Here is an 18,419-nt window from a genome sequence, read left to right on the forward strand (position 1 = left end):
ATATCGTACCTCTTTTACCTTATACCATGCCTCACAGGCTTAATAGAATTCTATGACCAAGCAACAAACATTAGGCAAGAAAGAGAAAGGTGGGCAGACTGAATTTTCTTGGACTGTCAGAAAGCCTTTGACACAGTACCCCCATAAAAGGCTGTTACAAAAGTTGGATCAACAGGCAGGAGTAAACGACCTTCCAGAGGGTATAGACTCATTCCTCTCAATGTTTGCTGATGATGGAAAAATTATGAGAAGGATCAAGACAGATGAAGATAGACTACAGGACGATCTGGACAAATTAGTGTAAATGGTCTAGAAAATGGCTACTAACGTTCAACTCAGGAAAGTGTAAAGTAATGAAATTAGGGAGGGAAGGGAGCAGAAGGCTGAACACAAGGTACCATCTGGGAGGTGAAATTCTGCTAGAGTCAAATAGAAAGAAAGATCTGGGGGTTGATATCACACTGAACCTGTCCCCAGAGGCCCACACCAAAAGGATATCATCAGCGGCATATGCTAGATTGACCAGCATAAGAACTGCCTTTAGAAACTTGTGTAAGGAATCGTTTAGGACCCTGTATACCACTTATGTCAGACCAATCCTGGAGTATGCAGCTCTAGCCTGTAGTCCATAGCTAGTTAAACACAAGACAAAGTTAGAGAAGATTCAGAGGTATGCCACCAGACTGGTCCCGGAATTGAGAGGTATGAGCTACGAGGAAAGGCTAAGTGAGCTATACCTTCACGTCCCTGGAAGACAGAAGAGTAAGGAGAGACATGATCCCCATATACAAAATTCTCAGGGAAATTGACAGGGTGGACAAAGACAAATTATTTAGCACGGGTGGAACACGAACAAGGGGCCACAGGTGGAAACTTAGTACCCAAATGAGCCACAGAGACATTAGATTTTTTTCAGTGTCAGAGTCGTTAACAGATGGAATGCATTAGACAGTGATGTGGTGGAGGCTGACTCCATACACAGTTTCAAGTGTAGATACGATAGAGCCCAGTAGGCTCAGTAACCTGTACACCAGTTGATTGACAGTTAAGAGGCGGGACCAAAGAGCCACTGCTTAACCCCCGCAAGCACAACTAGGTGAGTACATCCCCAAGAGGAGACAATGAGTCACAAAAACGAGGCTGACAATTTGACACCCCCCCCCCACACCTGACTTGACCCTCCCACCCACACACACCTGACACCCAACCCCCCACACCTGACACCCAACCCCCCCCACCTGACACCCAACCCCCCCCACCTGACACCCAACCCCCCCCCACCTGACACCCAACCCCCCCCCACCTGACACCCAACCCCGCCCACCTGACACCCAACCCCCCACACCTGACACCCAACCCCCCACACCTGACACCCAACCCCCCACACCTGACACCCAACCCCACACACCTGACACCCAACCCCACACACCTGACACCCAACCCCCCCACCTGACACCCCCCCCCACCTGACACCCAACCCCCCCCCCACCTGACACCCAACCCCCCCCCCCACCTGACACCCAACCCCCCCCCCCCCACCTGACACCCAACCCCCCCCCCACCTGACACCCAACCCCCCCCCCCACCTGACACCCAACCCCCCCCCCACCTGACACCCAACCCCCCCCACACCTGACACCCAACCCCCCCCCCACACCTGACACCCAACCCCCCCACACCTGACACCCAACCCCCCACACCTGACACCCAACCCCCCACACCTGACACCCAACCCCCCCCTCCACCTGACACCCAACCCCACACACCTGACACCCAACCCCCACACCTGAAAATGAAGAAACAATGACGTCTCGGGCCGCCCCGGACCATATCAAGTCGCTGGTTAATTTTTCAGATAAGTGGGTTAGATATCATCTCCCAAACATTGCCTGGAACAGCTATCTCAACATTCAGGTACCTATTTAACGTTATTTAACGTAGGGAGCCGAGCGGACAGCACGCTGGACTCGTGATCCTGTGGTCCTGGGTTCGATCGCAGGCGCCGGCGAGAAACAATGGGCAGAGTTTCTTTCACCCTATGCCCCTGTTACCTAGCAGTAAAATAGGTACCTGGGTGTTAGTCAGCTGTCACGGGCTGCTTCCTGGGGGTGGAGGCCTGGTCGAGGACCGGGCCGCGGGGACACTAAAAAAGCCCCGAAATCATCTCAAGATAACCTCAAGATAACAGAGGCATCAGATGATAAGAAACGTTGCCCAATCGTTTCTCCCACCCGGATCTCTCAGTTGCGAACCGATAACGTAGCTCACTGAGCCACAGGATCAGTGATCTATGCGTGTGTGCGCGCGCGCGCGTGTATTCACCTAATTGCGCCTTGCGGGGTGTCTCAACTGTCAATCAACAGGTGTACAGATTCCTGAGCCTACTGGGCTCTATCATGTCTACACTTGAAACTGTGTATGGGGTCAGCCTCCACCACATCACTGCCTAATGCATCCCATTAGGGCGTGCGTGTGTGTGTGTGTGTGTGTGTGTGTGTGTAATATAGTGTGGATATGCAGACACAAATAGGTGAATACAAACACACACATCGCTGTCTTTCTCGTCCAACTGATCTTAATTTAGATAGACCGTTATGTTTGGCGGCAGAGGATGGGCCATTGGATGGACTCTGTCTCTCTCTCTCTCTCTGTCTCTCTGTCTCTGTCTCTGTCTCTGTCTCTCTGTCTCTGTCTCTCTCTGTCTCTCTCTCTCTCTGTCTCTCTCTGTCTCTCTGTTTCTCACTGTCTCTCTCTCTGTCTCTCTCTCTCTGTCTCTGCTCTCTTCACCTCAGCTTGAAGTGGAGCTTCCCGAGGCGGGCTGGGGCCGTTTCCTTGGTCAGGTTCCGCTCGTTGAGTTCCAGTTCCTCCTTGGACGGGGTGCTGGGCTTGTCCTGCTCGTTCTCGTAGGCCACGTGGTCGTTGTCCACGCTCTTCATGCCCTGAGGACGACTCTGTTGACACGAGGCACCAGTCACAGCAACAGGGGGAAACATGTCAAGACTTTAATGGAATTTTTATAGCAATAAATGGCTGGTGTGAGGAGACATGTGTGGGTCATTTAGTGGTTAGGATGAGTGAGTGACGAGTGGCTTTACCTGGTGAGCTGGTGAGCCGTGGCGCGGGGTGGTGTTGGAGGAGGCGCTGAGGGAGCCACCGCACCCCCCGAAGGCCAGACCGGCCCCCGTCGGGGTCCGTGGTCCTGGGGGCGTCTTTCCTCCACTCGGGGACTTGGCTGTACGGGCCCAAGGGCACCAGTTAGTGTACGTGGGTTACACACGTGTGAGTCTACCTTAGACCTTTCTCACTCACTCACACTCACACATACACACACACACCCACACACACACACACACACACACACACACACACACACACACACACACACACACACACACACACACACACACACACACACACACTCTCTCACACACTCACTCTCTCAGAAACCCAAACCAAAAGGTCAAATAAACCAAGCAGAAATAGTGTTTGTGAAGGGAACAGTATTGGAGCACATGGTGGCCAGTGGGACAGGGTGAGGCAGGAGTTACAGCAGCAGGTATAGTTCCTGCCACACCCTGTCCCCCCCTTCCCATAGTCTAGGGTGCTGCACAAGGCTCACTTGGCCACTACTCAACCATTTGGTTTTAAAGGAAATGCAATTTTGAGGGCTTTGCCTTGGCTGATTGGAGGTGAAGAGAACCAGGGAGGTAGAGAAAGAGACAGAGACAGGCACAGGGAAAGAGACAGAGACAGGCACAGGGAAAGAGACAGAGACAGGCACAGGGAAAGAGACAGAGACAGACACAGGGAAAGAGACGAAGATGAAGAATATAAATAAGAAAATGAAGCCAAAGAAAAGGATAAATATAACTATTAGTTTTAACTTAAATTACTCAAATTAAAGAAAATGAACTCATACATAATGAAATGGATAGCTTTATCATTTTATAAGAAAATATTGAAAAATATTTGAATTTAGACAAACTTGGCTTATTAGGCAAATAGGACTTTGCATAGTAAGCCGAGTACTGCTATCTGGCTAGTGGGTAAAACATATATAACATATGTATGTATATATGTAATGGTATTTACCTCCTGGGGGAGTTTTGGGTCCCGTTGGCGATGGAGACTTCTTGAGATAGTGGCTCTGTGGCTGTGGGTTCTTTACCGCCGTTGGTCTTCTTAGAGTCACAGTTCGATCCCCGAGCTTCTTATGGGCGCCTCTCTTCCGGTAGCAGGCCCACGACACTGCCCCCAGCACCATCACCAACACCGCTGCTCCAACACTCACCCATACCACGCCAGAGGTGGAGACTGTGGACACGGAGGGAGAGGCTGAGTTAGTGCACTATTAAGGCGGGTAACGTAGGTAGTGTGGACCAGTTACTGATGGACCATTAAGGCAGGTAACGTAGGTAGTGTGGACCAGTTACTGATGGACCATTAAGGCAGGTAACGTAGGTAGTGTGGACCAGTTACTGATGGACCATTAAGGCAGGTAACGTAGGTAGTGTGGACCAGTTACTGATGGACCATTAAGGCAGGTAACGTAGGTAGTGTGGACCAGTTACTGATGGACCATTAAGGCAGGTAACGTAGGTAGTGTGGACCAGTTAGACTGATGGACCATTAAGGCAGGTAACGTAGGTAGTGTGGACCAGTGGACCAGTCAGATTGAGATTGAGTTAGGATTAACAGTTAGGATTAACAGTTAGGATTAACAGTTAGGATTGTCACAAATACAGTTACTGAATAGAATCATATACTAATTAAATTGATCAGTTTCCAGGTTCACGCTTCAGATGAGGAGGTGAGAACAGCCACCTCTTAACGTGTTGTAAAACATTATATATAATATATATATATATATATATATATATATATATATATATATATATATTAGTATATTTTGGTAGCAGTCTTTCCTATAGACATATATTATTAAATATGACCGAAAAAGTAAGATTAATAATTCTAACACGAATTTTCTCAATCTTTCGTACATTACGCTTCACTGTTGGAGGTAAATCAAAAATCAATTCTCCAAAATTCATTTTTATTTCTAGTCTGACGCGACACGGGCGCGTTTCGTAAAACTTATTACATTTTCAAAGACTTTAGTTCACAAATACACAACTGAATAGAACTTATGTATCTCCGATTTTATATCTACATTTGAGTGAGGTGGGAGGGGTGATGTGGCATTAACACAAGACAGAACAAGAGGGGATATTAATAGGGTATTAAAAGTATCAACACAAGACAGAACACAAACAATGGGTATTGAATAGAAGTGTTTGTAGAAAGCCTATTGGTCCATATTTCTTGATGCTTCTATATTGGAGCGGAGTCTTGAGGTGGGTAGAATATAGTTGTGCAATAATTGGCTGTTGATTGCTGGTGTTGACTTCTTGATGTGTAGTGCCTCGCAAACGTCAAGCCGCCTGCTATCGCTGTATCTATCGATGATTTCTGTGTTGTTTACTAGGATTTCTCTGGCGATGGTTTGGTTGTGGGAAGAGATTATATGTTCCTTAATGGAGCCCTGTTGCTTATGCATCGTTAAACGCCTAGAAAGAGATGTTGTTGTCTTGCCTATATACTGGGTTTTTTGGAGCTTACAGTCCCCAAGTGGGCATTTGAAGGCATAGACGACGTTAGTCTCTTTTAAAGCGTTCTGTTTTGTGTCTGGAGAGTTTCTCATGAGTAGGCTGGCCGTTTTTCTGGTTTTATAGTAAATCGTCAGTTGTATCCTCTGATTTAAGACCCATATATATATATATATATATATATATATATATATATATATATATATATATATATATATATATAATATAATTCTCAGTATAAATCCTGGTGATTGACTAAAGAGACAGCTCGTGTGACAAGAGTCAGTTTAGAGAGGAGTATACTAAGTGTAAACAATGTGTCTCTTCTCTCCTACAGGTTGGTGTCGTGAAGACAGGAGGGAGCAAGGCGGCCGTGTTCACTCACGGTCAACAATAAGAAGAGTGTAAGGCCTTAACATCTAGCCACAGGAACCATATAAATAAAACAACGCTCCAGATGGTAAAGATGGTGACTGGTAGTCGACGTTGTCTTAACCTGCAACACAAGCTCTGGACTTCACTTAACAAGGCTGAGGCGAGTGATGCCAAACCAGTCCGTCCTCTCAGGCGTTCACAACGTCTCCAGATTGAGGTACTAAATTGCCCGAACCTAACCTAACAGAGGACCTACTAATAGAAAACGGGACATTACGTCAATTTTGCGAGTCGGTATGAGTAAGTATGTAAGTTTTTGGCTTTAAGGCATTTACACATTAAAATACGATGGGTACTACGATGGGTCTTAAATCAACTCAACATTTTACAGACAATATTACCACTTTATATATGCTAAAAATATAATAAATTATCTTAGAATATTGATATAATAAAGTCCACGAACACTGGTCGACCATTTCACGACCATAAATTCCCGCCTCCACTTTACCAGAGCGCGAGAAAACAAGTGAATGTCGCTTCTAGGGAATTTACTACCAAGTCGGCCATTCACGACGCCTTTATATCGTCTTTTTGTTTCCTGGACAAAAGATTTGTTGCTGTTCCTGACGTCTATAAAGGCGAATACCATTATAATCTGGAGGATAATGATTCTAAGTATTTAGTAAGGGTAACTTGGCCACAAGGGTGTGGGGGCCACAAGAGTGCTGAGTGGTTTAGGGCGTGTGCTTTGGAGTACTCAGTGTGCAGGTTCGAATCATCCTCATGGCTCCTACTGATATTTTCAATAATAATGCCATTTACAAGTCTCGCATAAATTATGATTGAATAACAGATTGGGATTATTGGAAAAAATAATTCTGCTCTTTGGTGTAGCTACTGGCTGACTGCAGTTAGTGTGGGGTTGGGGGTGGAATGGACAGGTTGGGGAGGTAGGGGGGGGGGGAGGAAGGGGAAATAGCCAGGGTTAAGAGGTTCCTGTGAAGACGGCCTCGGAGCGGCGGGGGTTCGACCTGGAGTCTGCGGCCTCTCCTTATAACTCCACTATACGCTAGTCACCAGGATCAATACTTCCAACACTGTCATAACCTACAACACTATGTACAACCACCACCAGCCCCCCTACAATACCACCAGCCCTCCACCACCAGCCCTCCACCACCAGGCCTCCACCACCAGCCCTCCACCACCAGCCCACTACCACCACCACCAGCCCTCCACCACCAGCCCTCCACCACCAGCCCTCCACCACCAGCCCACTACCACCAGCCCTCCACCACCAGCCCACTACCACCAGCCCTCCACCACCAGCCTACCACCACCAGCCCTCCACCACCAGCCCACTACCACCAGCCCACCACCACCAGCCCTCCACCACCAGCCCTCCACCAACAGCCCACTACCACCAGCCCACCACCACCAGCCCACCACCACCAGCCCTCCACCACCAGCCCACTACCACCACCACCAGCCCTCCACCACCAGCCCTCCACCACCAGCCCACTACCACCACCACCAGCCCTCAACCACCAGCCCACTACCACCACCACCAGCCCTCAACCACCAGCCCACTACCACCACCACCAGCCCTCAACCACCAGCCCACTACCACTAGCCCTCCACCACCAGCCCACTAGCACTACCACCAGCCCTTCACCACTATCAATAAAAAGTAAGGTGCTCCAGTGGATAAGGGAGTATCTAAGCAACAGGAAACAGCGAGTAACTGTGAGGGGAGAGACATCAGTGGCGAGATGTCACCAGCGGAGTCCCCCAGGGCTCTGTACTTGGACCCATCCTGTTTCTAATATATGTAAATGATCTTCCAGAGGGTATAGACTCATTCCTCTCAATGTTTGCTGATGATGCAAAAATTATGAGAAGAATCAAGACAGATGAAGACAGACAGAGACTACAGGACGACCTGGACAAACTGGTGGAATGGTCTTGAAAATGGCTGCTAAAGTTCTATTCAGGAAATTGTAAAGTAATGAAATTAGGCGAAGGGAGCAGAAGGCTGAATACACGGTACCATCTGGGAGGTGAAATGCTGCAATAGTCAAATATAGAGAAAGATCTGGGGGTTGATATCACACCGAACCTGTCCCCAGAGACCCACATCAAAAGAATATCATCAGCGGCATATGCTAGATTGACCAACACAAGAACTGCCTTTAGAAATTTGTGTAAGGAATCGCCCAGGGCCCTGTATACCACTTATGTCAGACCAATCCTGGATGATGCAGCTCCAACTTGGAGTCCATACCTAGTTAAACACAAGACAGAGTTAGCAAAGATTCAAAGGTATGCCACTAGACTCGTCCTGGAACTAAGAGGTATGAGCTACGAGGAAAGGCTACGGGAGCTAAACCTCACGTCCCTGGAAGATAGAAGAGTAAGGGGAGACATGATCACCATCTACAAAATTTTCAGGGAAATTAACAGGGTAGATAAAGATAAAGTGTTTAACACAGGTGGAATACGAACAAGGGGACACAGGTGGAAACTGAGTACCCAAATGAGCCACAGAGTCATTAGAAAGAACTTTTTCAGTGTCAGAGCAGTTAATAAATGGAATGCATTAAGCAGTGATGTGGTGGAGGCTGACTCCATACACAGTTTCAAGTGTAGATATGATAGAGCCCAGTAGGCTCAGGAACCTGTACACCAGTTGATTGACGGTTGAGAGGCGGGACCAAAGAGCCAGAACTCAACCCCGCAAGCTCAATTAGGCGAGTACTAACTGCCACCCTCACCACCCCCACCACCAGCAGTAATAACACTTCACCACCATGCCAGCTTTAACTGCTCCAAACTGTAGGTGGCCCTCAGGTTGTGGCGGGGAACCTGACAGGGAAGTGTGGCCGCCACCTGGTCTACACTTTTTTTTTTGGGGGGGGGGGACGTAAAGAGGAAGGAGAGGCATAGGTGAAGGGAAGTATAGAAGTGGGAAATACAGTGAGAGGTATGAAAGCAGGCGGGCTGTCCGCCTTGCTGACACGATGTGTGGGTGTTGGCAGCTAAGCTAAGCTGGCTCCCTCTAGTGAGGGAGCTGTGAGTGTGTGAGAGGTTCTTCACATGTGTTTCACCATGTGAAACACTCTGGTGTGTTATCTGGGAGAGTAAGGGAGAGCGGTGAGGGTCAGAGGCAAGAGGAGAGGGGGAGAGTGGCCACACTAGAGAGAGGAGACGGCTGGGTGTGAGGGGGAAGAGACAAGGATCCTCGTCCCTTCCCCCTCACTCGAGTGAGGGGGAAGATCTTCCCACTTGGGGCAAGACGGGGAGGGAGGGAGGGAGGGGGGTGGGTGGGTAAGAAAGCCTAAGAGAGACGAGTACAAAAGAACCAATTGACCTGGATAACAGAATGATGGGGAATTAGAGGGAGGGAGAGGAGAGGGAGGGAGGGAGGGAGAGGGAGCGAGGGAGGGAGAGGGAGGAATGGAGGGAGAGGGAGGAATGGAGGGAGAGAGGGAGAGAGGGAGGGGTAGAGCCGGTCGGCCGAGCGGACAGCACACTGGTCTTGTAATCCTGCGGTCCTGGGTTCGATCCCAGGCGCCGGCGAGAAACAATGGGCAGAGTTTCTTTCACCCTATGCCCCAGTTACTTAGCAGTAAAATAGGTGCCTGGGTGTAAGTCAGCTGTCACGGGCTGCTTCCTGGGGGTGGAGGCCTGGTCGAGGACCGGGCCGCGGGGACACTAAAGCCCCGAAATCATCTCCAGATAACCTCAAGAAGATAGAGGGAGGGGCTGAAGGACAGCAAGCCAAGAGTGAGAGTGAGGGAGGAGGTGTCAAGTTAGAGGACTGTAACAAGTGGGGTCCCACAAGGCTCGGTCCTGACACCGCTGCTGTTCCAAGTTCATGTGACGGGTCCACTCGCGGGACTGAACTCGGACACGTCAATGTTTGCAGATGATGCTAAGTTGATGAGCAATGTAAAGACAGAGGAGGAGGACTGCAGGAAGTTACAGGAGCACCTTGACACACTCCAGGAGTGGTCAAACAAATGGTTGCTGGGATTCAATCCCATAAGTGTAAGGAAATGAAGACGAGAGAGGTAGAGAGGAGACCAGAAGGCCTCTACACCATAAAGGGAAAGTCAGCTTCAGGATATAGTTCCAACACTCACACCAGAGGTACACACAAACAGGCTAACATCAGCAGCATGTGCGACGCTGCCAATTATAACAACATCGTTTACACACCTATATCTGGACTCCTTCAAGACAATCTACACAACACTTGTCAGACCAACACTGGAATATGCAGCACCGGCTTGGACTCTAAACCTTGTGAAGCATAAAGCCAAAATGGAAAATGTACAGATGCTCGCAAGAAGACTGGTGCCAGAACTAAGAGGGTTGAACTACGAAGACAGGCTAATGGAACTAAATATCACAACCCTAAAGGATAACAAGAACAGAGGGAATATAATCACAATATACAAAATAGTGAAGGGAATTAATAAGGCGGACACTCATAGCCTCTTAGAGAGAAGCAGGACAAGAGGACACAGGCGGTAGCTGGAGGCACAAATGACCCGAAGGGTTGTTAGGAAGTACTCGTACCCTGTACGGTAGTTAACATGTGGAATGTTCTAAAAGTGTTCTAAAAGTGTTCTAAAAGTGTTCTAAAAGTTGTTCTAAAAGTTGTTCTAAAAGTCGTTGTGGGGGCCGCCTCCGTCCACTACTTTAAGGCCAGACTTGACAAACAATGTGAAGGTCAGAATAGTTCAGTTGAAACACAACAGGTACAAGACTGGTGGACGGGGCATGAAGCGCTACACCTCACTCCCCCGTAGACACTGGTAGGTAAGTACCAGGAGCTGTGTGTGTGTGGGTGTACACACTACACCTGGAGCACCAGGTGTGTGGGTGTACACACTACACCTGGAGCACCAGGTGTGTGGGTGTACACACTACACCTGGAGCACCAGGTGTGTGGGTGTACACACTACACCTGGAGGTGTGTGTGTGGGTGTACACACTACACCTGGAGCACCAGGTGTGTGGGTGTACACACTACACCTGGGTGTGTGTGTGTGTGTGTATACACACTACACCTGGAGGTGTAAGGGAGCCAGGGTTGTTGGGGGCAGGTAACCAACAACCATCACCGTCATTACCTCCTGTCTGCCCCTTCAACTCTCCAACCATCCTCCCGTTCCTCCCTCCTTAATGACCTCTCAACATTCCACTTCTCCCTCCCCCCCCACCCATCTTTCCTGCCTTTTCTTGCCCCGTGTTAAATCACCTCGTTGGGACACCGTTCGGCAGCGCCATTACTGTCGTAGTCGTTAAGAGAGACTATAGTCCCTGCTTCACTTCCACCACATACTGCCCAGTTATGTAGTCTTTTGTGTAATGCTTTGTATATTACACCTGGTCATAAACGGTCGGTCAAGACTGCCACCTGAGACACTAGACGGAGGGAGCCAGCGGTCAAGGCTGCCAGCTGAGACACTAGACGGAGGGAGCCAGCGGTCAAGGCTGCCACCTGAGACACTAGACGGAGGGAGCCAGCGGTCAAGGCTGCCACCTGAGACACTAGACGGAGGGAGCCAGCGGTCAAGGCTGCCAGCTGAGACACTAGAGGGAGGGAGCCAGCGGTCAAGGCTGGCACCTGAGACACTAGAGGGAGCCAGCCAGCGGTCAAGGCTGCCACCTAAGACATAGGAACAAGACGGAAGGTCACTGATGGAAACTGACTCCATCTCTGAGTTTCAGCTTCACTGAAATGTTAGAAAAGTAAAACAGTAGAACATGTTGAGTTGTAAATATCATCACGGGTCCTCCCAGCGGGGTCTCCGGCACCAAGACTATAGAATGATCGTCCTTAAAGACCTGTCGTCTAGAGAATACAAGGAGCAGCGGGGCACGTGAGAGGTGGGGGAGGTGGTGGGGGAGATTGATGACTGAGCCTGGAGGTCTGGCAGGTGGTTCACGGTATTCATCGTCTTGGGTCATTTGCACCGCCAAAAAACAGACCTTTCAAAGTGATGTTTACAAATGACATGGCTTTTCAACATATATAATAAACAGGAATATGCTCGTTACTTGTATGACTTTTGGAATAATTATATATATATATATATATATATATATATATATATATATATATATAATATATATATATATGTCGTACCTAGTAGCCAGAACTCACTTCTGAGCCTACTATTCAAGGCCCGATTTGCCTAATAAGCCAAGTTTTCATGAATTAATTGCTTTTCGACTACCTAACCTACCTAACCTAACCTAACCTAACTTTTTCGGCTACCTAACCAAACCTAACCTATAAAGATAGGTTAGGTTAGGTTAGGTAGGGTTGGTTAGGTTCGGTCATATATCAACGTTAATTTTAACTCCAATAAAAAAAAATTGACCTCTTACATAATGATATGGGTAGCTTTATCATTTCATAAGAAAAAAAATTAGAGAAAATATATTAATTCATGAGAACTTGGCTTATTAGGCAAATCGGGCCTTGCATTGTAGGCTGAAAAGTGAGTTCTGGCTACTAGGTACGACATATATATATATATATAATATATATATATATATATATATATATATATATATATATATATATATATATATATATATATATAACTGAAAACTCACACCCTAGAAATGACTCGAACCCATACTGCCAGGAGCACTCTGCAACTGGTGTACAGGACCTCTTAACCACTCGACCATCACGATCGGGCAAAAGATGATGGTAGCCGAGGCTAATTCTAAATAATTCAAAATAGAGGCTAAAATACCATGCCCGAGATTACCATCAACCATGGTGAAGCCCATCACCACTACCATGTATGGTGAAGCTCACCACCACTACCGCTGACCCCAGGTGGTGACCACCAGGTTGTGACCCCAAGTGCTGACCCCCAGGTTGTGACCCGCAGGTGCTGACCCCAGGTGCTAACCCCAAGTGCTGACCCCCAGGTGGTGACCCCAGGGGCTGAAGCTCGTATACACCTCGTACATCTATAGGTGAGTACATACATGAGAGTACATATAGGTGACTACATATAGGTGAATACAACAAACTGACGTAGATATATCTACCTCTACCTCACGCAATACTTTTGATCTACAAGCTAAACAAAACAAACAACAAAATACCTACCACAACATTTTTGAACCAAAATGAATATGCGACCTATTAAATAATCACACAAAAAAGATGTTTAATGTATGCAAATTCTAATGTAACAAAAACGATGAAAACGTCAGCTTTCAGGATTATTTTAATTAAGATGAAAATGCGTTTTCCTTAAGGCGCCCAGAGACTCATTAAAGAAAATGGGCGCCTTGAAGAATTCTGATGAGCTTTTCCTTATTTTGTTCCGTCTGATCATGCTGGCAAGTGGGCGGGTCCTGGGACAAGTGGGCGGGTCCTGGGACAAGTGGGCGGGTCCTGGGACAAGTGGGAGAGTTCTGAGACAAGTGGGAGAGTTCTGAGACAAGTGGGAGAGTTCTGAGACAGGTGGGAGAGTTCTGAGACAAGTGGGAGAGTTCTGAGACAAGTGGGAGAGTTCTGAGACAAGTAGGAGAGTTCTGAGACAAGTAGGAGAGTTCTGAGACAAGTGGGAGAGTTCTGGGACAAGTGGGAGAGTTCTGGGACAAGTGGGAGAGTTCTGGGACAAGCGGGCGGGTCCTGGGACAAGTGGGCGGGTCCTGGGACAAGTGGGCGGGTCCTGGGACAAGTGGGCGGGTCCTGGGACAAGTGGGCGGGTCCTGGGACAAGTGGGAGAGTTCTGAGACAGGTGGGAGAGTTCTGAGACAAGTAGGAGAGTTCTGAGACAAGTAGGAGAGTTCTGAGACAGGTGGGAGAGTTCTGAGACAAGTGGGAGAGTTCTGAGACAAGTGGGAGAGTTCTGAGACAAGTGGGAGAGTTCTGAGACAGGTGGGAGAGTTCTGAGACAGGTGGGAGAGTTCTGAGACAGGTGGGAGAGTTCTGAGACAGGTGGGAGAGTTCTGAGACAAGTAGGAGAGTTCTGAGACAAGTGGGAGAGTTCTGAGACAAGTGGGAGAGTTCTGAGACAAGTGGGAGAGTTCTGAGACAGGTGGAAGAGTTCTGAGACAAGTGGGAGAGTTCTGAGACAGGTGGAAGAGTTCTGAGACAAGTGGGAGAGTTCTGAGACAAGTAGGAGAGTTCTGAGACAAGTAGGAGAGTTCTGAGACAGGTGGGAGAGTTCTGAGACAAGTGGGAGAGTTCTGAGACAAGTGGGAGAGTTCTGGGACAAGTGGGAGAGTTCTGGGACAAGTGGGAGAGTTCTGGGACAAGTGGGAGAGTTCTGGGACAAGCGGGCGGGTCCTGGGACAAGTGGGCGGGTCCTGGGACAAGTGGGCGGGTCCTGGGACAAGTGGGTGGGTCCTGGGACAAGTGGGTGGGTCCTGGGACAAGTGGGTGGGTCCTGGGACAAGTGGGTGGGTCCTAGGACAAGTGGGCGGGTCCTGGGACAAGTGGGCGGGTCCTGGGACAAGTGGGCGGGTCCTGGGACAAGTGGGCGGGTCCTGGGACAAGTGGGTGGGTCCTGGGACAAGTGGGTGGGTCCTGGGACAAGCGGGTTGGACCTGGGACAAGCGGGCGGGTCCTGAGACAAGCGGGCGGGTCCTGAGACAAGTGGGCGGGTCCTGAGACAAGCAGGTGATCGGACAATTGTTCGATTTCCGGTGAGAAAAAGACGTTTGTTTGCACCTGATGCCTCTGTTCACCTAGCTAGACAATTCTTGAGTTACATCTTGTCAAAGTTTCCTCGCAGGCCATAGGGACGCAGATTAATCTAACAGGCTACCTGTCCCCGACAAGGAACGGGAACTATTAGGAGATTGCGCCAAGCCATTACGACTGTATAGCACTTGGATGGGATAAGGATTTGGGATGGGACGGAGGGAAGGAATGGTGCCCAAACAATTGGACGGTCGGGGATTGAACGCCGACCTGCATGAAGAGAGACCGTCCAGCCCAAGTGGTTGAGAACTATTCCATAGGTGACGACTGAAACACATGCCCCTCCCCCCTCCCCCCCCCCCCCAACACAGACACGATTGGACTCTTTACAATGCTGGAACGTCGCCTCGATTCCAATTTATATTTTATAGATCTTCTAAAAATATCTGGCTCTCCCCTTTCTGTGTGGCGGCCTCCCTCTCTTGGTCCCCCCCCCTCTTGAACCGTCCCCTCTCCTTGCCTGAGTGCTCTCTCTTCAACCGTGTTCTCTCTCTCTCTCCCTCCCTCCTCCTTCACGGGCTATTCATGCCCGTGCCACCTCTTGGGTGGCGCCTTCATCAATGAATCAATCTTTGTCACGCGCGCGCGCGCACACCAAATAGCCAAAGCTCAACCCCTGCAAGCACAAATAGGTGAGTACACACACACACACACACACACACACACACACACACACACACACACACAGACACACACACACACACACAGGTATGAGCTACGAGGAGAGACTACGGGAATTAAACCTCACTTCGTTGGAAAACAGAAGAGTTAGGGGGGACATGATCACCACATTCAAGATCATCAAGGGAATTGACAGGGTTGATAAAGACAGGCTGTTTAACACAAGGGGCACACGCACTAGGGGACACAGGTGGAAACTGAGTGCCCAAATGAGCCACAGAGATATTAGAAAGAACTTTTTTAGTGTCAGAGTGGTTGACAAATGGAATGCATTAGGAAGTGATGTGGTGGAGGCTGACTCCATACACAGTTTCAAGTGTAGATATGATAGAGCCCAAGAGGCTCAGGAACCTGTACACCTGTTGATTGATAGTTGAGAGGCGGGACCAAAGAGCCAGAGCTCAACCCCCGCAAGCACAACTAGGTGAGTACAGACACACACACGCGCGCGCACACGCACACACACACGCGCACATACACACACACACACACACAGACAGACACACACAGACACACACAGACACACACAGACACACACAGACACACACACACACACACACACACACACACACACACACACACACACACACACACACACACACACACACACACGGATGATGCAAAGTTGATGAGAAGAATTGTGACAGATGAGGATTGCAGGATCCTCCAAGAGGACCTGAACAGATTGCAGAGATGGTCAGAGAAATGGCTACTAGAATTCAACACGAGCAAATGTAAAGTTATGGAAATGGGACTAGGAGATAGGAGACCAAAGGGACAGTACACAATGAAGGGGAACAGCCTACCTGTAACGACGCGTGAAAGAGACCTGGGGGTGGACGTAACACCTAATCTATCTCCTGAGGCACATATTAATAGGATAACGACAGCAGCGTACTCTACACTGGCAAAAGTTAGAACATCATTCAGAAACCTAAGTAAGGAGGCATTTAGGGCGCTTTACACTGCCTACGTAAGGCCAGTCTTAGAGTATGCCGCCTCATCATGGAGTCCCCATCTGAAGAAGCATATAATGAAACTGGAAAAGGTTCAGAGGTTTGCAACGAGACTCGTCCCAGAGCTACGAGGGATGGGGTATGAAGAGCGCCTGAGGGAACTGTGCCTTACGACACTAGAAAGAAGAAGGGAGAGGGGGGACATGATAGGAACGTATAAGATACTCAGAGGAATTGACAGAGTGGACATAGACGAAATGTTCACACGGAATAGTAACAGAACGAGAGGACATGGATGGAAGCTTGAAACTCAGATGAGTCACAGAGATGTTAGGAAGTTTTCTTTTAGCGTGAGAGTAGTGGGGAAATGGAATGCACTTCAGGAACAGGTTGTGGAAGCAAATACTATTCATAATTTTAAAACCAGGTATGATAGGGAAATAGGACAGGAGTCATTGCTGTAAACAACCGATGCTCGAAAGGCGGGATCCAAGAGTCAATGCTCGATCCTGCAGACACAACTAGGTGAGTACAACTAGGTGAGTACACACACACACACACACACGCGAGAAACTAATTAACTAATAATAACTATTAATTAACTATTAATAATAGTTCAGGAAATATATTATCTTCAGTAATGTTAGTAACTGTGACTGGTGCAAGTAACTAGCAAGTAGACTGAGAGCTTGTATACCACCTTACTCCTGTCAGTAATAACACACCCATTAATAACAACAGATGACTATTAACGGTAAATACTGTTCATGCCAAATTACTTCCTGACAACTGCTTGAGGGTGCTCGGAGGCCAGGTTAGTCCTGGGGCCAGATTCACGAAAGCACTTACGCAAGCACTTACGAACGTGTACATCTTTCCTCAATCTTTGGCGGCTTTGGTTACATTTATTAAACAGTTTACAAGCATGAAAAGTTGCCAATCAACTGTTGTTATTGTTATAAACAGCCTCCTGGTGCTTCGGAGCTCATTAACTGTTTAATAATTGTAAACAAAGCCGCCAAAGATTGAGAAAAGATGTACAGGTTCGTAAGTGCTTTCGTGAATCTGGCCCCTGGCTCCGTTGTTGTCGTAGATCTTCTTGTTATTAACACATTGAGACACATCTGCATTTGTGCAGCTGCCCTAGACTATATGAAGGTACAGTGTGTGTCAAAAAGCTAGTTACGTGATGCTAAAGTCCCCATCACACAGGATGGTTAGTCATACAGAGGCATGTGATCAGTAGTCAGCACTGGCAGACTCTGGCTGCATTATGAGGATATCATCATCCACACAAGAGGTAATAAGGCAGTAGTGGTACTAAAAGTCCCCATCACACAGGATGGTTAGTGATACAGGGCCATATGTTCAGTAGCCTGCACTGGCACATTTAGGGTACAATATGAGGATATCCTCGAGGACAGGTGAGGTAATAAAGTAATTACAAAGCTCGAGGTACCTCATGCCAAGGGGTATGAATGGTGTGATAACTGGGCATGTGGTGATGTAGTGTGGGAGGTCATGCCCCAGGTCATGCCCCAGGTCCTGCCCCAGGTCCTGCCCCAGGTCCTGCCCCAGGTCCTGCCCCAGGTCCTGCCCCAGGTCCTGCCCCAGGTCATGCTCACAGAGTGGCCATCATGCCGGGACTACTGGCTCAATCTGGACGACCAGCGGACCTCTCCACACCTGGGCCAGGATTCACCAAGCATATACGCAGCCACTAACGAAGCCTGTACATCTTTCCTCAGTCGTGGCGGTTTTGTTTACATATATTAAACAGTGTATGAGCTCCAGAGCACTACGAGGTGGTTCACTAATAACCTTGAGGGTGTGGTGTTTCCCAGCTCGTTAACGATTTAATATATGGAAGCTAAGCCGCCATGATTGTTGAAAGATGTACAGGTTTCGTAAGTGACCGTGTGAATGCTTGCAGACAGGTCAGAATACGGGACGCGAGTTGACTCGCTAGACTATTACTATCTACACACCTAAAGATCTCAGCTTAAGTAATAAGGACAACTTGTGTTAACCAGAGACGGA

General features: G+C 48.5%; 1 protein-coding gene and 1 long non-coding RNA gene across 4 annotated transcripts in view; one reads left to right on the forward strand and one right to left on the reverse strand.

The window, feature by feature from the left end:
• The window catches only part of LOC138355450 (uncharacterized), a 114,197-nt gene extending 107,743 nt beyond the window's left edge, over positions 1–6,454 (forward strand). For both annotated transcript variants that reach the window (XR_011223933.1, XR_011223932.1), the window contains exon 2: positions 5,947–6,454. This is a non-coding gene — a long non-coding RNA (uncharacterized lncRNA). The remainder of the gene's footprint in view (positions 1–5,946) is intronic.
• Positions 1–18,419, reverse strand: part of Syt4 (Synaptotagmin 4) — a 72,761-nt gene that overhangs the window by 14,936 nt on the left and 39,406 nt on the right. For both annotated transcript variants that reach the window (XM_045757669.2, XM_045757668.2), the window contains exons 2-4: positions 4,093–4,314; positions 3,096–3,232; positions 2,788–2,951 (exon numbers count right to left, since the gene is read on the reverse strand). In XM_045757669.2, coding sequence (XP_045613625.1) covers positions 2,788–2,951; positions 3,096–3,232; positions 4,093–4,314 — 523 coding nt within the window. The remainder of the gene's footprint in view (positions 1–2,787; positions 2,952–3,095; positions 3,233–4,092; positions 4,315–18,419) is intronic.

This window comes from Procambarus clarkii, chromosome 67 (genome assembly GCF_040958095.1).
Source record: "Procambarus clarkii isolate CNS0578487 chromosome 67, FALCON_Pclarkii_2.0, whole genome shotgun sequence".
Taxonomy (NCBI): Eukaryota; Metazoa; Arthropoda; class Malacostraca; order Decapoda; family Cambaridae; genus Procambarus; species Procambarus clarkii.